The sequence below is a fragment of the Mchenga conophoros genome, linkage group LG4 (genome assembly GCF_057382185.1).
Source record: "Mchenga conophoros isolate Kocher_MC1m ecotype Shallow Benthic linkage group LG4, M_conophoros_male_GT1.1, whole genome shotgun sequence".
Lineage (NCBI taxonomy): Eukaryota > Metazoa > Chordata > Actinopteri > Cichliformes > Cichlidae > Mchenga > Mchenga conophoros.
The window spans coordinates 24,009,846-24,030,393 of NC_140529.1; the positions used below are offsets into that span (position 1 = coordinate 24,009,846).

At 42.0% G+C, this 20,548-nt stretch overlaps 3 protein-coding genes across 3 annotated transcripts; 1 reads left to right on the top strand and 2 right to left on the bottom strand.

The window, feature by feature from the left end:
- Positions 1 to 6,349: 6,349 nt before the first annotated feature.
- LOC146576108 (winged helix repair factor 1-like) lies at positions 6,350 to 9,992 on the bottom strand. Its single transcript, XM_085271147.1, has 7 exons — positions 9,744 to 9,992; positions 9,326 to 9,421; positions 9,096 to 9,238; positions 8,769 to 9,004; positions 8,358 to 8,455; positions 8,119 to 8,266; positions 6,350 to 7,303 (listed from the first exon to the last, which is right to left on the bottom strand). Exons 2-7 carry the CDS (start codon positions 9,417 to 9,419, stop codon positions 7,258 to 7,260), a joined length of 765 nt encoding a protein of 254 aa, XP_085127273.1. The 5' UTR covers positions 9,420 to 9,421; positions 9,744 to 9,992; the 3' UTR covers positions 6,350 to 7,257.
- dxo (decapping exoribonuclease) lies at positions 9,892 to 14,997 on the top strand. Its single transcript, XM_085271144.1, has 7 exons — positions 9,892 to 10,165; positions 10,942 to 11,401; positions 11,559 to 11,785; positions 12,901 to 13,120; positions 13,202 to 13,337; positions 13,422 to 13,516; positions 13,593 to 14,997. Exons 2-7 carry the CDS (start codon positions 10,944 to 10,946, stop codon positions 13,732 to 13,734), a joined length of 1,278 nt encoding a protein of 425 aa, XP_085127270.1. The 5' UTR covers positions 9,892 to 10,165; positions 10,942 to 10,943; the 3' UTR covers positions 13,735 to 14,997.
- Positions 14,994 to 20,069, bottom strand: slc25a17l (solute carrier family 25 member 17-like). Its single transcript, XM_085271145.1, has 9 exons — positions 19,719 to 20,069; positions 19,486 to 19,546; positions 19,043 to 19,109; positions 18,631 to 18,785; positions 18,249 to 18,365; positions 18,011 to 18,156; positions 17,747 to 17,842; positions 17,004 to 17,089; positions 14,994 to 16,896 (listed from the first exon to the last, which is right to left on the bottom strand). The coding sequence occupies exons 1-9, from the start codon at positions 19,791 to 19,793 to the stop codon at positions 16,749 to 16,751; spliced, it is 951 nt and encodes a 316-aa protein (XP_085127271.1). The 5' UTR covers positions 19,794 to 20,069; the 3' UTR covers positions 14,994 to 16,748.
- Positions 20,070 to 20,548: the final 479 nt, after the last annotated feature.

A 20,548-nucleotide genomic window follows, 5' to 3' on the forward strand; every position in this document is an offset into this window, starting at 1 on the left:
ACCAGATAAGCAGTACATATCAAATGGATGGATGGATCCTGATGCTGCTGGTGGTGTGGGGGCAATTTTCTTCACACACCCGAGTACCAACACCACAGTCTACCTGAGTATTGTTGCTGACCAAGTCCACTTCTTTATGACCACAGCATACCCATCTTCCGACTGCTTCCAGCAGGATAACACACCTCGTCACAAAGCTCAAATCATCTCAAAGTAGTTTCTCAAACATGTCAGTGAGTTCACTGCACTTCAGTGCCCTCCACAGATCTCAGTTGAGTAGAGCACTTTTGGAATGTGGTAGAATGAGAGTCTGTTGGGAGAAAACTCTGTAAAAAAAACCCAGGAGAAATAAAGACACAATGAGACAAGGTTACTTTTTATGCTTTAACGTGCGCACGGGTGAGCTGCAAAGAACAACTCACGACCATGAACAGAGGCTTGGCATTTTTATAGGCACAAATCACAGAGACAGTGAGAACAGGATAAGAAAATAATAAACAGATAAAATAAACAACTCCATATGTGGCGCTAGTCTCGTCAGCAGAGAGCTGGGAGAAAGCTGTGAGAGATAAAACAATCTAAAACAATATGTCCCAAAACAATATGTCTTTGCTGGGAAAGTCTAAAAGGATAATTCTAAACTAATCTAACCATAGACAAAGGGCATCTTTGTACATTTAAAAGAAGGTAAAGAAACATAGAATCATTTTTCCTGTAACAGAGTCTCATCGTGGATCTGCAGCAACTGTGTGAAAGTATCATATCAATATGGCTGAAATTCTCTGAGGAATGTTTGCAGTGCCTTGGTGAATCTGTGCAATGAAGAATTAAAGCAGTTCTACTCTGTAGATGGGCCAGTGATCATCAGTTTTTGACCATCAGAGATATAAAGAAATTTTGTAAACCTTTTGACTGACCCTAATGTTTTTTTGAGGGTTAAAGTTTGAGTTAGATTCGGGTTAAGGTAAGGGCTCGTCACCAATTTGTAACTGTTACAGTTGAGAATGAAAGTGGAGCACTAAATGTATTGAGCCCCACTCTTAAAAGAAACTCAAAGTCTTGACACTTTCTGTAAAATTATATTTAAGTTTTGTTTTTTAGAGCATGTTTTATGCCAACTTGTCCAAATATAGAATAGGCTTGGTTGGTGCTAACAGACATCGTTTTATCTACACTCAACAAAAATATAAACGCAACACCTTTGTTACTGCTCCCATTCCCCATGGGATGGACGTAGAGACCTAAAATTCATTCCAGATACACAATATAACCATCCCTCCCAAACAGTGGTCACAAATCAGTCCAAATGTGTGGTAGTGGGCACATCTGCTATATTGAGATAATCCATCCCACCTCACAGGTGTGCCACATCAGGATGCTGATCTGACATCATGAGTAGTGCACAGGTGTACCTCAGACTGCCCACATGTAACCCATATCAACTACTCCCTGTCACATGACCCACGTCACCATGTACAGGGACGTACATGAGATTGAGGGGGGAACCTGTAACCCATATCAACTACTCCCTGTCACATGACCCACGTCAGCTGATTTGAGGTCCCTCTTCTGATTGGCTCCTTCCATGTCAACAAGCCTTTGACACAATTATCAAAAAACTCACGACAGCACCAGTACTTGCTTTCGCCGATCCCCAGAAGCCTTACCTTCTCCATACAGATGCTAGTTCTACTGGGCTAGGAGCTATTCTGTACCAGGAGCAACAAGGACAAAACCAGGTGATTGCTTATGCGAGTCGGGGTCTGTCGAGGTGTGAGTCCAAATATCCAGCTCACAAACTGGAATTTCTGGCTCTCAAGTGGGCTGTTACGGAGAAGTTTCATGACTATCTCTACGGCACCAACTTCACTGTCATTACTGACAGCAACCCACTCACCTATCTACTTACCTCTGCTAAATTAGATGCCACCAGTTACCGTTGGCTCTCTGCTCTTTCTACATTTTCATTCAAAATCATGTACAGATCTGGTAGGCAAAATCCAGATGCTGATGCTCTCTCTCGCAGGCCACATGGAGAACTCTCCAATGACCAGATGTCCCAAAAGGAGAGGGAGAGAATTCTCCGATTTGCCCAACATCATCTGGATCAGTCTTCCTCAATTTCCATCGATCAACACACAGTCAAGGCCCTTTGTGACCGGCAGCTCGTTTATAGTATGGCTGGAAAGATGTCCACCACCGCACTCATCCAGTCACTAACTGCCCATGCCGACAGTTTGCCTGACAGCTTCGTCAACGACACTCAGTTTGCACCTCCTGTTGTTCCTCAGCTGACGAATGCTGAAATCGCTGAGAGACAGAGGGAAGACCAGACCCTGAGGCATGTCATATTGCTGCTAGAGACTGGGGAAAGCCCACCTCCCGTCTTGCGGGATGAACTCCCAGAACTGCCCCTTCTACTCCGAGACCAACATCGCCTGGAGCTCCAAAACGCCATTCTCGTGAGGAGGAGGCAAGTTGGGGACCAGCTCTATCACCAGTTAGTGTTACCTCAGAAATTTCGGGCTGAAGTACTGTCAGAACTGCATGACCAGATGGGTCATTTGGGCATCGAACGTACTCTTGACCTCGTACGTCGAAGATTCTACTGGCCAAAAATGGCCAATGATGTGTGGAATAAAGTGAAGACATGTGAGAGATGCACCAAACGAAAAGCCTTACCTGAAAGAGCGGCACCCCTGGTGAACATTCGAAGTTATCGACCTCTGGAACTGGTTTGCATGGACTTTTTATCACTGGAACCCGACAGGAGCAGAACCAAAGACATCCTGGTAATAACAGATCACTTTACCAAGTACGCTGTCGCTGTCCCCACTCCAAACCAAAAAGCAAAGACTGTCGCCAAATGTCTCTGGGACAGTTTTCTGGTTCATTATGGTATCCCAGAAAAGCTCCATAGTGATCAAGGACCAGACTTTGAGTCACGCACAATAAAAGAACTCTGCAAAATGGCTGGAATTCACAAAATAAGAACTACACCATACCATCCACGAGGAAATCCAGTCGAGCGCTTTAACAGAACACTCCTGAATATGCTCGGAACACTCACCACAGAAGAGAAAACTCACTGGAAAGATTTTGTTAAGCCCTTGGTCCACGCATACAACTGCACCCGGAGTGATGTTACTGGCTACTCACCCTATGAGCTCATGTTTGGTCGACAACCTCGCCTCCCGATTGACCTGGTCTTTGGACTGCCTGTGGACGGCAATCAACTGACTCATTCGCAATATGTCCAGAACCTGAAGTCAAATCTAGAAAAGAGCTACAAAATTGCCATTGGCAATGCGGAGAAGCTCATGGAAAGAAACAAGAGCCGTTTCGACCAACATATCACCCCCTCTGAACTGGACGTTGGTGACAGGGTGCTGGTACGTAATGTGAAACTCCGAGGCAAACACAAAATCGCAGACAAATGGGAACCAGACATCTATGTGGTGGTAAAAAGAGCAGAAAATCTTCCAGTGTACACTGTCCGACCGGAGAACAAATCCAAACCGATTCGTACTCTACACAGAGATCTCCTATTACCATGTGGATTTTTGCCGCATTCCACTCGAACCAACCGAACAACTGTAAAACCAACCAGGAAGCAGTCATTCAACCCTTCTGATGAGGACTGTGCACAACCTCAGTCAGACGATGAGGATGAAATGATACCGCATCAATGGTATGATCCTGTATCAGAGCCTCTGCAATTCACCACTGTCCACAATCTGCCAGAACCGTCATCCGCCGTTCCAGCCACTGAACCTTTACCATCTGATACACCAGTCTGTGAACCTGCTACGCTCCCTTTGCCTCCTCTTGAGCCAGCAGAGAGCGAAACCCCTGACTCAGAAACCCCTGTCAAGGAGGAAGCTCCTGATACTGTGGAATCAGAGGACAGTCTGTCCTCTGCTGAACCTACCAATGTTGAATTGCGGACTGAGTCCAGTATGTCCTCTGCTGCTGATCTACCATCTAACTCTGACACCTCCAGCTCTGAACTAGAACCTCTGAGAACATCAACTCGGACCAGGAAACCTCCGGACCGGTTACAATACTCTACGCTTGGTCAGCCCATCTTGAAGAGTATTCAGGCACTAGTCCATGGCTTAACCACTGCCTTTACTCATGCACTGGAGGATGAAGAGGACCATCTGCTTACTGCCACTGAACAACCTGTCATCCGGACCCAACCACCATGTACAGGGACGTACATGAGATTGAGGGGGGAACCTGTAACCCATATCAACTACTCCCTGTCACATGACCCACGTCAGCTGATTTGAGGTCCCTCTTCTGATTGGCTCCTTCCATGTCGCGGCAACTCTGAAAACCGGCTGTGGAGGGATACTTCCGGGTTCGACTCCTGCTGTGGCTGTGAGCTTATGGCATTTAGAGCGGTATTGGAAAACAAAGCGTTTTCTCCCCTCAATTCATCTTTAAACTTTAAACTCAGCGTGGCGAGCCGGTAGGACCATTCTTTCTTTTCCCCCACTTAGCCGTCTTTGGATTACGGACATATTTCCCCCTTGTATGAAGCTGGACCCTAAGGAGGAATACCTTAAAAGTGAACTTTAAAAAGAAAAGGACCAAAAAAAGGACTCTTAGCAAAAGGACTCTTGCACAGAAAAATCACAGCACTGATTTATTATTTAATTGTGGACATTTACGTTGTGTGTTGTGTTAATTATTTTGTTCCATTTCCCCTTTCCCCTATTTATTCAATATATTTTTGGTACAAGACATTGCAGTTTTTGGTCTCATCATTCACACCATCTGGGCTCCATAAAGAACTATTTCTTCTGCGCGTCAGTCAGTAAATTCATCCATTGACATAAACTAGTCCTTAAATAACTTAGCGTTACACACAACAAAAGGCCACCCTGGAATGTGCAGTTTTTTGCGCTATTGGGGGTCTGGGGACCCAGAACCGGTCAGTATCTGGTGTGACCACCATTTGCCTCATGCAGTGCAACACATCGTCGCATGGAGTCTATCAGATTGTCAATTGTGGCCTGTGGAATGTTGGTCCACTCCACTTCAATGGCTGTGCGAGGTTGTTGGATATTCGTGGGAACTGGTACACGCTGTCGTATACGCCGGTCAAGCACATCCCGAACATGCTCAATGGGTGACATGTCCGGTGAGTATGCTGGCCATGCAAGAACTGGGACATTCTCAGCTGCCATCTGCCCTGAACAATGTGAACCATGATTCATCCGTGAAGCGCACACCTCTCCAACGTGCCAGACGCCATCGAATGTGAGCATTTGCCCACACAAGTCTGTTACGGCGACGAGCTGGAGTCAGGTCAAGACCCCGATGAGGACGACGGGCATACAGTTGAGCGTCCCTGAGACGGTTTCTGACAGTTTGTGCAGAAATTGTTTGGTTGTGCAAACCAATTGTTCCAGCAGCTGTCTGGGTGGCTGGTCTCAGACGATCTTGGAGGTGAACCTGCTGGATGTGGAGGTCCTGGGCTGGTGTGGTTACACGAGGTCTGCGGTTGTGAGGCCGGTTGGATGTGCTGCCATATTCTCTGAAACGCCTGTGGTGACGGCTTATGGTTGAGAAATGAACATTCAATGCACGGGCGACAGATCTGGTTGACATTCCTGCTGTCAGCATGCCAGTTGCACGCTCCCTCATTGCTTGTGGCATCTGTGGCATTTTGCTGTGAGACAAAACTGCACATTCCAGGGTGGCCTTTTGTTGTGGGCAGTCTGAGGTACACCTGTGCACTACTCATGATGTCAGATCAGCATCCTGATGTGGCACACCTGTGAGGTGGGATGGATTATCTCAATATAGCAGATGTGCCCACTACCACACATTTGGACTGATTTGTGACCACTGTTTGGGAGGGATGGTTATATTGTGTATCTGGAATGAATTTTAGGTCTCTACGTCCATCCCATGGGGAATGGGAGCAGTAACAAAGGTGTTGCGTTTATATTTTTGTTGAGTGTAACTAGTCACAGAACTGATAACTCTGAAGAAAAGAAGGATACTAAAACTACAAAAGCAATCTAGGGAGTTACCCTTGTACTGCATATGACAGCAACAACTGGTTTTATCCATTGTTGGCTAGCTGCACTGAAACAGGAGAATCCACCTGTCAGTGGGAGTTTTGTAGAACTATAAATGAGGACTGTGTTGGGGAAAGCCTCTTTGGTGCATTTGTGGCTCACTGGAGTCAGACACTGTCCCCTTTGTGTTTGATATTTTCTTGTGGGGATGGGTTGACAGACATAGCGGTGCAATCAGCTGGTAGAGCAGAGCTCCACAAAATATGATCACAACTATTTTGTGCAATTTTACAGTGTAATTTAACCCCCAGTTTTCACTGTTCAGTTATTCTTTTAACAAACACTTCCAAACTGTTTACAAAAGGTTACAAGGAAGTTTCCAAATAAAGTGGACTCAATGTAACTATAATATCTATGACATCAATGTAGTCAAAAGATCAAATCTGCACACACGCACACAGAGTGGAGCAGTCACGTTGGGGAAAACCTAGAAGGAAAAAAACAACTTTTAGCTTAAAAATAGAACTTCTAATCTCAAGCTCAGTCCTGCACTTGTATTCCATACATACACTGTGAGGTTTTGGACAAGATGAGTGAAAAACAATTCCTGGGAATTATTAGTGGGACATGAAAAATCCTGTCTGAAGCTCTCAGGAAAAGGGGCCTGTTCAAAACAATTAATGAGCTTGACCCTTCTAAGGGTTTGAAATACAGTTAAGTACGGGCAAAGGATGAATGCTGCACACAAGTGATGCTGACTGAGCACAAAAACAGAAGAGACAACATGAGAGAAGCAGCGAACAAAAAATGATGTAATCCGTTTTACTTAAAGGTGACACAGTTTCAAGCTTTGACAGGCGGGACATTATTTGGTTTTGGAAAACTGACCTTCAAGTTTCAAACAGGATGTTGGGAAATCTCATTTATTTGTAACAAAGCATTTTGTTTCCTGAAAACACTCAGCACAGAGGCAATGATTGCCATTAGGTTGTGAACTCCATGTAGACAAGGAATCTCATATGTGATGCAAAGAAATTTAAATAAATCTTATTACAAGATAAACCAAAACTTGACAACGTCTCGTCATCACAGGTCATTAGTAGCACATTTGGCACAGAATCTGCACTTGAATACTTAAATTAGTCCATTCAGTCTTTTTATAAACACTTTTCATTCCGTTCATAAATTTCTCATCGTCCGTCAGCGCCTGACGTCAGCCTCACGAATCCACAGATCGCAACAGGGTCCCTGAAGTTGTCGGTATGCTGGAAAGAAAGAAAGCATTCATTAAAATCAGTGGGATCAGACGAAAACATGACTCGAGTTAGGCGGAAAACAAGTCAGATTGTTTTGGACGTTAAAGAAAAGGAACCACACTTCAAGACAGACGTAATTTTAAAGATCAAGAGTTGTTAAAACTGTTTGACAGTAACACGCACACATTAGTGACCATAAAGACTAATAATCCTGTAAATAGACCAAATGGGAAAAAGGAAACCTTTGGGAAAGGCAGAACACCATCATACATTTTGGATCTGTTACCACCAAACACCAAATCTTTCTAGAAAAGTGAAATTGGAAATGTCAGATGATGCCATTTGTTGGTACATCACAAAGAACTTCATCTGATTAGAGTAGTTTCGTGATAATAAAACTACACATTAAATGTAATATGAGGTGATCCATTTATAAGAGGTTAACACATGAAAGTGTTATAAACTTAAACTCCTGTCTTTGAATTGTTTTTTCTACAGCCCTTTAAATTTGGCCTGTATAAGATATACTAGCAAATTTTTAAGCTAATTATCGCTCAACTGAATGTGAGATTATTTTGAAATTCCACATTGCTGAAGTCATAGTACCAGATACTTGACCTAAAAAAGTTTTGAAAGACACAGGTCTAGTCTCCCTGGACTTTTTTCAGAGAAATCAAAGATGGTCGGATTGGGAGTTTCTTAAATTTAGTCCAGTTACTGAAATACGATTGAGAGCAGCTGTATTTAATGCCTTAACAGGTGGTTAAACTGACCTACTAAGATAAAGGTAAGGAAAGGAGGTAAAAAGCATCCAGTCGTATTACCTCTCTACCAGCTCTGCGCCAACAATGTCATAAATGTGGTATTTCATATGGAATTTCACTTGTGAATTCGTCCGCCGCTCCTCGATTTCTGCCTTTAAGACTTCGCCATATTTGGACTTCTTAACCATGCTGAGCACTGCTTTACGGCCTAACGGCAAAATGAGAACAAAGACATTAATGGGTGTCGTAACTAAAGGAAATCGCTGTTACGATTCAATCAAGTGAGATTCAACACCAACCTTTTATGAAGTACTTTGTGAATTTGCCAGAGTTGGGAATGGAAAGCCACCAGCTGCCTGCATCCCTCACAGTCAGGACCCCAGACTTAACCAGCTGCCTGTGTGTGGGGAGAAAACAGATTCTGAGTTGATCTTTATCTTTCAGAATGGCCAAGTCAGAGGTTACACATTCATTCAATAATGCCAAGCACAAAGTTATGGAAATCGGTATAAACAGCTTTAATGCCACAGAAAATGTTATTCTCTGCGACCCCTTTAAATAAATGTCAAACTCTTTCAGTCATTGTCAGCAGTGTTGCTTTACTTTTTATTTATCTAGGAAGTTAAATGTTAAACTATGTCCAAGATAGAAGGTTTGGGAATGATAAAGCTAAATAATAAACGCATGCAATATATGGGTGTCTTTCATACGTTATCTCAGAGTCTGTGAAGAGAAACTCCTTCAGCATTTTGTCTTTCGTGAAGCTCAGATCTGTGCAAGCGGACACCACTTTCTCCAAGAACCTCTCCACGGTGGCTCTTGTGGTTTTGCCCTCCTCTCCCGCCAGCACTTTGGCCTTGTAGTCAGAAGTAAAAACCAGCCCAAAGGCTTCTGCGTCGAACCCGAGCTGGAACATCAGCAGATCTCCTCGTTCACGCATCTTATTCTGTTACCGATGACAGCAACGAGTTGTATTTCACATCTGAATCTGCAGAAATGATTACACATACATTTCTAGCACTTAAAATCCACCTTACCACCTCCTTGTCCACCAAAGTCTTGTCACTGTGTAAGCTGTAGAGCTGGTGCTTCAGCACAATTTGAGGCAGTGCATCATTGAAGAGCTTTCTGGGAAATAGGGTCATGAGGTACTCCAGACTGGATTTAATGTCAGCTGGTCCTTTTAAAGTGAAGAAATGACAGTGTGAACTTCAAATGAAGAGTTTTTTGATCACGTTATTGTAGATTTTTTAGGAGTCACACCCACCATCTTCAGCAGCAGTAGCTCCAAATTGTTCTGTGCCATTTCTTCTCTTCTTCAGATTGAAAGCGTCTGAAATCAGAGCCCGTTTCCTGCTCATACCTGAAGGAGAAATTTGCACCTGTTCACTCCAAGATGCTGCTTTTCTCGCTACACAACGCAGAGCCTATTAAAAGACCTTTAAATGGTCAATCATATCATTATTTCCTACTAATTAAGAATAATGCCCCACAGTCAAGATCCACTCCTTTGCCAATTTCTGATGAATGAATTATAAGACATAATCTCATATTTTCCATAAAGGTACGCTCAGAAAACAAGTTTTGTTAGGTTAAAAACACTACACCGTTAGCCATGCTAACGCTAGCTCGTTTATCAACATTAGACCGAGCTATTTGAACTCGAAAATAATTTTCGTCCTTACCTGATGAATAAACCCAATAATAATGTTTTTTTTTTTTTCTTTTACATCACTTTATTCTCTGCCAGAGCCACAAACCAGCCCAACAGCTACAGGGAACTGCTACAACTCTTCTTTTCACGGATATTTACAGTGTTTTTAGAGGAAGTGTCGCCGCTAACACCGAGCAGCGGATTGGATGGAAAACTGCACACGGAAGTGGCGTTAGCTTGTTGTTAGCGTGTGAGACTAGTTAGCTGTCCCGCTACAAAAACAAGGCAGCGTTTTTCTAACTCAGCTACTTCTTGGTTTTAGTCGGTAAAGATGCAACAAACGTATGTTTGTTGTTCCTGTGCCAAGTCTGTTATTTTATTTCCTCTGACATAATATAAACAGGGAACTTCTAACGTTAGCTTAGCAACCTCTGCTCGCTGTGCTCTAAAGAGGTAGGTTATCACTTACTTACGTCTTATTTATTCATGAAAGTACTCTTTAGTTTTCGTAGTGGGGTTAGTAACAGCGGTATTAGGAAACCTTTGTTAATTTTAAACATGCATTTAATTGAGAAACAGTGCAGACACACGCCAGACATTACCTGCCTCTTTTCCATTCAACATTCAACACATAAACTGTTATAAGCACATCAGGCGGTTCTAGGTCCAGATATGCTGCATTTAAACTTAAACTAATTCATTGTTTGTGTACAATTTGTTACAGAGAGGAAAGAACACATTTCTAATTTTAAATATGCAGCACTGTGCAAAAGTCTTCAGCCACCCCATCATGTCTTTATATTTTGGTAGGAAAATGTGGAACCGGTGCAGCGATTTATCAAAACATGTTCAAGCATACAAGAGTATAAAGTATATAAGGCAAAAACAACTTTGTACAGTTCTAACGATCTTGAAAGCCAATATTTGGTTTGACCACATTTATTCTTCAACGCAGCCTGAACTCTGTTAGCAAAGCTTTCCTGTCATTTCTTTAAGCAGTCTTCAGGAATAGTTTTCCAGGCTTCTTGAAGGACATCCAAAGCTCTTCTTTGGATGTTTGATGCAAACCGATTATAAGGACACAGCTTATAATCGGTTCTTTGCAAAGTTGCCTGTTATATTTTTAAAAGTTAGCTAAAGAATATGCACATATGCATTAACCCTAACCTAACTTATCCCTGAAAAAATTGCACTTAAAGAACAAAAACTCATAAATTCTTTCTGTCCAGCTATGGACCCCCACAGATCCAGCATCAGCTGTCACAGCCATCAGTCCTCGTACAAAAGACAAAGAGACGACAGTGGCAGAAGTCCTCGTGAGAATAAACACTTCAGAACGAACACACAGCACCAGTATCGGTCTGAGTCGGCTCTGGGTCAAAACCCTTTGAGCTGCAGGACTTTAAGCACGAGAAGAGAGCTTTATGAAAGAGACTTTCCTGTTTACAAACAGCCTGTGGAAGTGGGATGTTTTTCCCTCGACTCTGAGCGTAGATTCTTCAACGACAGCAGGCAGATGAGGTACTACGTGGAGCCTGACAGGAATCCAAATTTCAACCTGAGGGATGGATACAGGGATCGCTTTATAAAAAGAGACGACAGTGTGAAGGAGAGGCTGGACCATATTCTCCGGTGGATTGTAGCCAATAAATCAAAGATTAACCCAACAGGGGCAGCAGCCTCACCTCGGTAAGTGTAGCTGTGAGGTTCCTGTTTTTATTGTATTTCTCTTCAGGTGATCAAGTAGGTCCCACACAGAGAGAGAGAGATAAACATTATTGATCTCTAACCACAACAACAGTTCCTACTGGACATGTATTCTTTGATCAACCTCTACTCTTTCCAGCGCTTTAGATGTCGACTTTGTGACATGGCGGGGCCACCTAACTAAGCTGCTGACCACTCCTTATGAGACAAGGGAAGGCTGGTTGTTAGCAGTCACCAGGTTCAGGGGCACATTTTACATCAGTGAGGTGGAAACGGAAGCTGCTCGCAGGGAACGGGAGAACCGCACCGAGAGGCATGAAGAGATGATGTACTGGGGATACAAGTTTGAGCAATACACATGTGCAGGTAGGTGGGTTTATGTAGTACCTTATTTTTCCTTTTTTTTTTTTTTTTTTTTGAAACTTTGGGTACTGATTTAAACTGCCTTACCCACAGCTGATGATTCACAGGCATACCTCATAATCAACTGGTTTTATATTCAGTCCATTTGTGCCTGGGAAGCACAACATGTGAGATTTCCACTATGGGGAAAAATGCTAATGGTATAATAAAAAACCCCAAACAAAAACAGTACTTTTGCCTCACAAAAAGAAGGTGCAGGTTTGATTTCACCGGCTGTTTTCGTGTGAGCTTTGCTGCCTGTGTGGGTTCTCTCCAGGCACGCTAATTTACTGGGATTTTCCCACATAACCATCTCTAGGGTTTACAGAGACTGGTTTGAAAAGAGGAAACATCCAGTCAGTGGCAGTTCTCAGGGTGAAAATTCCTCATTGGTACCAAAGATCAAAGAGAGACTGCTTGGAACTGATAGGAAGGCAAGAGTAACTCAAACAACCACTTAGTACAATCGAGGTAATCAGAAGACCACACCAGGTGCAACTCCTGTCAGCTAAGAAAAGGAAACTGAAGCTATAATTCATCCAAGCTCAACAAAACTGGACAATAGAAGACTAGAAAAATGTTGCCTGGCTGATGATTCTTGGTTTGTGCTGCACTGGTAATGGCAGAATTGGGGATAAACAACAGGAAAACACAGATCCATGCTGCTTTGTGTCAGCAGTCCAGGCTGCTGGGTCCCTTAGTACCAGTTGAGCATCATTTACATGACACAGCCTGAGTATTGTTGCTGATTATGTTCATCCCTTTATGACCACAGTGCCTATCTTTTGATGGCCGCTTCCAGCAGCTGTCCTTTTAAAAAGTTATCTTCATGTCTTTATGTAATTGAAGAACTCGAGTAACAGCAAAGACTCGTAAATGCAGTATGATTGTTGATCTTACCACGATTAATTAAAATTACTACACTCTATAAAAATGTAATGTGATTATTATAATGCCCAACACTGACTTCAAATCATTATTTTTTCTGTACATATCCGTGTGTCCATTATATTAGATATGAAAACTAAACCTAGCACAGTGCTTTCAGTGGTAAAGTTTCACCTTTGTCTCTCCTGTAGACAATACCCACAGTCTACCTGACCCTGGTGGAGTGGTTAACACCAACGAGGCCTTCTGCACTGTGGTGCAAACTCGGCTCGCGGATCACAGACTGCTGTTCTCCGGCGAGGTGGACTGTCGAGATAAAGATCCCAAAGCTCCGGCTGCTCCTGCCTGTTACGTGGAGCTGAAGACCTCTGCAGAGATCTGCACCCCCAAACAGCGCAGCAACTTCCACAGGTACAGGATAAAGTAAAGCCTCATAATTTTCACGTTGTGTGGTTGGCTGGATGGTAACGCTTTTATTTTGGCGCTCCTCAGGTTCAAACTGCTTAAGTGGTGGGCCCAGTCTTTTCTCCCGGGAGTCCCTAGAGTGGTGGCAGGTTTCCGAGATCAGGAAGGTGTCGTTGTTTCCGTGGAGACCTTTCACATTTCTAAGATCTCCCATCTCATCAAGGTAAAGCAGTAACTCGTGATTTAAAAACATCTGGCAGCACACCATGAGCACACTTCATGAGCCTTCTGTACATCTTTTAAACAGAACGAGTATAACTGCTGGAAGCCGACAGTATGCATGAACTTTTGCTGCGATTTCCTGTCTTTTGTGAAGCGTGTAGTTACCGAAGACAGTCCTAGGTGAGCTATAATAACACTTTTAAAATATTCTGGTTTGGGGTAAATACATGTTAATCTCTTTCTGTTGTCATTTCAGAGTGGTGTACCTGTTCTCCTGGGATCCCTACAAAGATGTCACCTACTCTGCCCACAGAGACTCTCAGTATTGCTTCCTGCCACACTGGTATGTTGAGGAGATGACGAGAAGTGAAGACTCCCAATATGAGCCTAAAGCATAATTTATACTTCTGCACTGAAGTCTGAAAGCCTGGAGTTGATTCATTCCCTTCCAGTCAATTAGAAGAGGAGGAAACAGGCCAATCACAGTTGTTTTGAGGAAGGGAGGTGCATGTCAGCATAGGATATTGTGACGTAAGATTTAACCCTACGTATGGCTCTGATAAACTGAATTGCAGAAGTATAAATTCCACCTGAGGCATGGTCACGAATGCATCATTATCCTGTAGACCTCCAGTGGAGGACATTTAACGTGGTAAACATTTGCATGAGCTCACCAATCACTACTCAGTCTTCTGGGGGGATTCTTTTATTTATTTTTTTTAAAGCAGTGATGAACTACATTTTATCTGGCATGTAATGATCTAAACAAAACACAATTAAAGAAATCAGTATTGTTTCTCAATCTTTTTTTTATTCCCTGGTTATAACAATAATTTACAACCCACAAACAGTGTTATATTTATTTAAACAAAATTAGAAAATCTGTGTTGTGTTTTTTTTGTTGTTGTAAATGAGTCAAGATGATATCAAATAAGAACTGGATGTAAACAAAGTTCATTTTGTAAAATATAAAAAGCAAAATTGTAAAGCTTTAATCAAAAAAAAAAAAAACCAAACATTTGGAGCTGTTTTTCCTAACTGCTACCAAATATAAGTGACAACTGGCAGAGGAGCTGAAATCTGGTAAATGTGTCACTTGGCTAGAGTATTGATAGAACAACAAAAGGTCTAAAGGCTGCGGTGTTAAAGGGAAGCGCCTCTCTTGGTTATAACCAAGACGTAAAGAGAGAAAAACCAGTTTAACAACAACAGCAGCAGGAGGAGTGGATCAACTGTCAACCGGCATCAAGTTGAAAGGCAGCATTAACTGTCATTTACCACATCAGAGAGAGAGAAAGTACTGTGACAAATACTGTGAATCACTGCGATCCCCGACAAGTTTACACTACTCGCAGGGAACTGATAGACATAATGGAAGACATCTGTGTGAAAGAAAAAGAGCGCACGTCGAACACTGCGATATTGAAAACAGTAGAAAAAACTCAGTGCATCAAGTGTTTGTGTAGATCAACAGTCACTGAATAACTTACAAACGAGTGACAAAAAAAAAAAAAGAATTAAACCATCGACAAGCATCAAAATGAAAAAGTGCCAAAACCTGCAGCTCTTTAGAGTGAGACTGGCTTCAAAAGAGTCAAAACCCTATAACCTTTGATGTTAAAATGCCCAGCTTTACAACAAAAATAAATGTGTTTGCAACCTGATACAGTTTCTTTTTGTCTTTATAACCTGTTAGCCCCAGTCCACATGGTTGCTTTCTTATCTAAACTTTACAAAAGCTCAAAAGTAAAAGGTGTGGCTACGCTGACTTACAGGTACATGCCGACACAGATGTCTGCTCAGCTTAACCAGTTTTTGTAGCATTGGTGTCTTTTGTCGTGTAATAATCTCACCAGTAGTAAACTATCAAAGAAGCTTGTGTTCCAGTCTTGCCACAGAGTCATCCATAAATAGTCACTTCTGGCTCATAAACCCTCCAAAACTTGATAACAACAACATTTTAGCAGCCAAAACCTTAAAATGCAGAGTACAAAGCTAATCAGTAGTTGATAGTGGATCCATCCACGTTTTATATTCAGTCTATGGGGGAAACAAACCTCTAATTCCTGCAGTGAGGAAATATTATACTCTGACTGGTTTCATGAACACACAACAGTAAGAATCAGAAGCTACAGCTTTTGCAGTCACAAGACCACAAAACAAGCTAATTTGAGAGAAATTTGTGTGTAGGTGTTAGTTGGTGTACTCCACCACCAGCAACATAATGAGGGTGTGTCTTTTGGAAGAATACTGTTTATCTTTGTAGGTCCAAAGACTTGAAGAATACATGCTGAGGTGCACTGATGCTGTGGACGCACAACTAAGATTTTAGCTTGTTTTTTTCCTTTAATTTGTCACTCGTCTGCATGTCAGTTCATACAGTTTCTTTTTCATAATGCATTACAATCAGAGGCACTTGCTACCTACAACTACTGCAGCATGTGCAGACACATACACTGTGCTTTTCCCTCAATTTATATTAAATTAATTTAATGAGGTTTCCATCTTGCAGGATTTCACAACTGGATAAATTCACAGTTAAAAGCTTAAGTGTATGTAAAGAATGGCCCAGTGGTTTAGATTAAGGCAGCAGTAAACTTATCATCACGTGCAATAAAGCTCAAATGTTAAGACAAAAGTCTTAAATTGAAATACACTTTTTCAAATTCATATGAAAATGTAAATGTAAAGACAAATATCATTCATCTCCTATAGTGAAATATGAAACTACAGCAGACTCATGACAAAAACTCGGACCAGGGGAAAGCAGCTAGTCTGGCCCATTGATTTGAACCAGTAATTTCTTAAAGAGCATGTATATTTCCACGAGAGCTGTATCAGTCTTTCAGTGCAGCCAACATCTCTCAGAAAGAGGCCAAACAGGTGTATTTGTGTTCTTTTGCCTAAACGGTTTTTTTGTTGGTTTTTTTTAAATCATCACCTGACAGAGTTTTATTTTTTAACAGTAGAAAGTTCAGCTCTTTGAAAGGTGTTCTTTTCAAACAGTTACTCAATACAGGACCTGTTTAACTCACCTCACACTAGAAGATATTATACAGCAAACCAAACTAATAAATAATGTCTGTATGTTTTTCTTTGTCACATAAACTCAGTTAACTTTAGTCCCTGCAGGACCATGCTTAACCAAGAGAAATGCACCAGTGGAGAGGATGTGTATGCACAGATGTTCACAGTTAGAGGTTAACAATAGCAATAATTAAACCCCCCTCTGGTTTTGTTATATAATTTGGGAATGGAATAGGAATGTGGGGCTCCCAAAGCACCATTGCGGGCTCATATTATCGTGCCTATGCGACAGAAACAATTCATAATGTTAGTAATAGCATCAGCAGGCTTTAAAACCTACTGAGGATGAGTGCACTGACGGTTTGCTGTGTTCAGGTAGCAGTCTTCAGTGCTTCAGTTTCTTGTTCATCCCCATGAGTCTGAAGGTCACTGCAGCGATCTTCTCATACACAACAAACATGAGTGCAGCCGTCAGTACCGTCTGTAGCAGCTTGGCCTCCAGGCCTTTGTACAAACCGAGAGCACCGTGCTTCCTGCGATAAACACGGGTATACAACTGTGACCACTGCTACATATTCACACATGTGCTTGTTGTGAGTCGAGTGACTAGATAGTGTAATTTTAGAGATGCTGCACTCACTTTATCCGGTCCATGAGCAGGAACAAAATGTTAGAAAGGCTCCCCATCACACCACCACCCTCGGCGTCACTTGTATACTGGCCAAACTGATGAAAAAGCATAAAACAAGTGATGCATGTGTAGTAAAGATTAAATATCATTTACCAGTCATGCATATTTGCATCGAGTGTTTGATGGTATTAACCATATAAAGATGCTCTGGTTTCTCTAAATTTTTCTATTAATACACACTCACCGGCCACTTTGTTTAAACCGGTTCATCTGCTGATCAATAGAAATATCTAATCATCCAATCACATTGCAGCAACTCAGCTAATTTAGTGATATAGTGAAGTTGCTGCTGAGCATCAGAATGGGAAAGAAATGTGATATAAGTGAATGTAGCTTGGTTTTTGGTAGCAGGCGTTCTTATCTACTGGGACCGGATCAGAATTTTTTTTTCCCCTAATAAAGTTTCTGAGGAGTGTACACAAAATTAAGTCAAATTTACACAATGTTGTGTCCCAGACTCAGCCAGGAGTTCCACTTTAGTTTTTAGTTTTTGAGGAAACATCATTTTGCCCGTGTAAGAGTAATAGACTGCTTTTGGCACACATAAAATTACACAGATACAATTTGTAGTTGTTTTTGTCTGTTTACTGAATTTTCTGTTTCTGTTTACATTGCAAAAATGTTGAACTTCATCAGCCTAATCTTTGAAAAACAGAATACAGGAATAACATTTTCTGTATTAGAGTATTTACCCTCAGTATGGCCTGAACTGTCTGCAGAGGATACGTGGCAGTGGTAGCGATGGCCTTGGCAATGGCTCCAATGAGAAAAATCTTTGCTGAGGATATCTGTGGTAAAAGACGAAAGTTCACAGGTCAGGTGACTGATCGCTAGATTGGTCTAAACAGGGTCCCTCCTGATCGCAGCCCTTCAGCTATGGAACGACAGGATGCTGACTGATTAGCTTCAATAAGGCAATATTGCATACATCACTGGTTCCCTTTAAGTCTTCTTACCTTCCTCCCTCCTCTGTCTGCCTTCCTCTTCATGGCCTCATAAATCATGAACTGCACAGCAGGGTTGAGTACGAGGACGAGAGAGGGCAAAGTGCCGTTCCACAGAGTTCCCACCCCCTCGTTGGCTATGATCTGTGAGAAAGCATCTGAAAGAGAAGCAGTGAGGTTTGACAATCACACAGACACAAGACAAGCACGTCAGAAGTTTTGACCTGTTTAACAGATATGAAGCGCTCACCAAATATGCCTCTGTAGTGAGTCTGGTGGAGGTCTTCGTTTCTGAACTTTACCCCCTGCATCTTCAGTCGAGTGTTGACCACCCACATGGGAGTGGTCAGGATCACATTCACCACTCCTACATGAACAAGAGATATTCAAGTTTCTTGAATCCACAAACCAGAGGATAATATCACCATCTTTTGCATACAGTCTATGGGATACATGCATGCAAACGTTTCACACACAAATCCAGGATTCATCCATTCAATCCAGACATCTGTCACACAGTCACTCCCTCCACTTTTGAAAAGTTTGCCTTTTGTGCTACAGGCTTCTCTATTAATTGGACACCTTGCATCCATTTAAGTCTTTCAGACAATTTCCATCAGGTCAGTACTTACCTGACACAATTCCAATGAGCAAGTCTTTCCCAGGTCTGGACTGGCCTGGACCAGATGCCATCAGCTTCTTCAGTGAGTTAAACGTGTAGAAGTAGACAAAATTGGAGCAGCAAAGGCTGGAGATAACTGGGAACCAGCCTCTGTACAGTGACAGACTGGGAGAGGTAGTGATGAGGCATTTGAGTACTGTGTTTTTAGTCATGTGGTCAAAACATCATCCTAAACCATGGATTAGATTACAGCTGCAGCTACCAATTATTTTCATTAACTGTTTATATCTGTGATTACCTTGTTTTGGTTCATAACATTTGGTTAAATTATAAATATGGTCAAATAAGAGTAAAACAAGGCTTAACTTGTGTAATTTCTAACCAGAAGCCTCAGTGATTTTAAATTCCAACACTATACGTACAAGCCTTCTTCCTTTGCTATCTCAGCCAGAATGACTGGAGTTGAGTTCGACTTTCTCTTCTCATCCACTGAAAAATAAACACAAATATGCCAGAAATCAGGCAATGAGTCTCTGGACAATGACTTGACACACAAAGATCAGTTTAACTGCATTATCTCAGCTTGTGGAATATAAAAGAGTGGAAGCAGAAAGGCATAACACACCTTTTTATGTCTCATATAGAGCTGAACATGAGCGTGTTTTGCAATAAAAAAAAAAAAGACACATGAAACAACAAACAGAAATGGATTGTTTATGAGGTAAAATAAAAACTACATTTATCAGTGCGCTACTCTTTGGGACGCAGTTACGGTTGCTCTATAATGACCCCAGCGTTAAACCTCTTTCAACTCTGCAGCTTATCAGGTGACCTCTGTCCAAGATGATAAAGCCCCCCAGCTCACCCTGGAGTCTGCTTTTGGCCGTGTCCAGAGGAAAGAAGACGGTCATAGCTGTCACACTCCCCTAAAAAGACAATGCACTGCAACATTAACATCCATACTGACACCTGAAAACACAACATCTAACACCATTGTTCAGCTTAAAGTGGTTTCTTCAACACCATGCTATCTGCTATTAGAAGGATAATACCCCAACCCCCATAAAAAACAAATAAATAAGAAACAAAGCTACTCACCATTGCACCTGCCACAGCATGAACCAGCGTCTCATAGGATAGGAGGCCGACGGCCGAGCCACCGTTGTCGGACATCTCTGCAGGTTCTCCCCGGTCCAACCACACAAGCTAAACACCGGGAAGTAACTGCCGTGAACCCAATGGAAGATGTCCGGGTTTTCCGAACAGTGGAAACGTTTTAAACAATAATTATTCACAACTTCATGTTATAGGAAGCTGAAAAGCGACAAGAAACAGAAACCAAAGAAGAGAGTGAAAAACTGTCAGATTGGGTTCACTCTCTTCTGGTCGGGGGATAGTTCCTCCCAAGATGCCGCTGATTGGACAGGTTCTTCTTCTTCTTTTGTTGACTCTTCTGCCGGTTCTTTCTTCTTCTTCTGGTTTTGGTAAATCATTAACTTTAGCATAGAATTTATTAGCCACCTACTGGACTGGAAGGAGAAGTGGTGGAAAAACTATATGGGATTTTACAGCACTTATTTGCGGCAGTTCACCACAGCATGTGTGATTTTCCAGATTTTTTCTGACACACCCCAAAGGGACAGACTTAGATATCATAATCATCTAGATATGACAACACACGGTCTAAGAGACTTACACTAATGCTTTTTTAGTACACTTATGTAAAATACACATGCTGGACTGTATCTGGGCTTGTACGCATACACTTCTGTTTCATGTTACTTCACATCAACAGTTTCTCCAATTCATTTCATGGAGAAATTTCTCTTTTTAACGCTAAGCTCTAAGGACGAGCTCCCATGATGAATATAATATCTTGTAAAAAGAAAACTATCCTGCAATATTATTTTGAACCTAAACAAGTAGCA

Coding starts and splice junctions, on each gene's coding strand:
- LOC146576108 (XM_085271147.1), bottom strand. CDS start 9,419: ATGAGCAGGAAACGGGCTCTGATTTCAGACGCTTTCAATCTGAAGAAG. Junction 9,239..9,325: donor AGCTACTGCTGCTGAAGATG/GTGGGTGTGACT, acceptor TCACTTTAAAAG/GACCAGCTGACATTAAATCC. Junction 8,456..8,768: donor TTCACAGACTCTGAGATAAC/GTATGAAAGACA, acceptor CCCCACACACAG/GCAGCTGGTTAAGTCTGGGG.
- dxo (XM_085271144.1), top strand. CDS start 10,944: ATGGACCCCCACAGATCCAGCATCAGCTGTCACAGCCATCAGTCCTCG. Junction 11,402..11,558: donor GGGGCAGCAGCCTCACCTCG/GTAAGTGTAGCT, acceptor TACTCTTTCCAG/CGCTTTAGATGTCGACTTTG. Junction 13,338..13,421: donor AGATCTCCCATCTCATCAAG/GTAAAGCAGTAA, acceptor TCTTTTAAACAG/AACGAGTATAACTGCTGGAA.
- slc25a17l (XM_085271145.1), bottom strand. CDS start 19,793: ATGTCCGACAACGGTGGCTCGGCCGTCGGCCTCCTATCCTATGAGACG. Junction 19,547..19,718: donor ATGCTGTGGCAGGTGCAATG/GTGAGTAGCTTT, acceptor TTGTCTTTTTAG/GGGAGTGTGACAGCTATGAC. Junction 18,786..19,042: donor ATAGCAAAGGAAGAAGGCTT/GTACGTATAGTG, acceptor TACCTCTCCCAG/TCTGTCACTGTACAGAGGCT.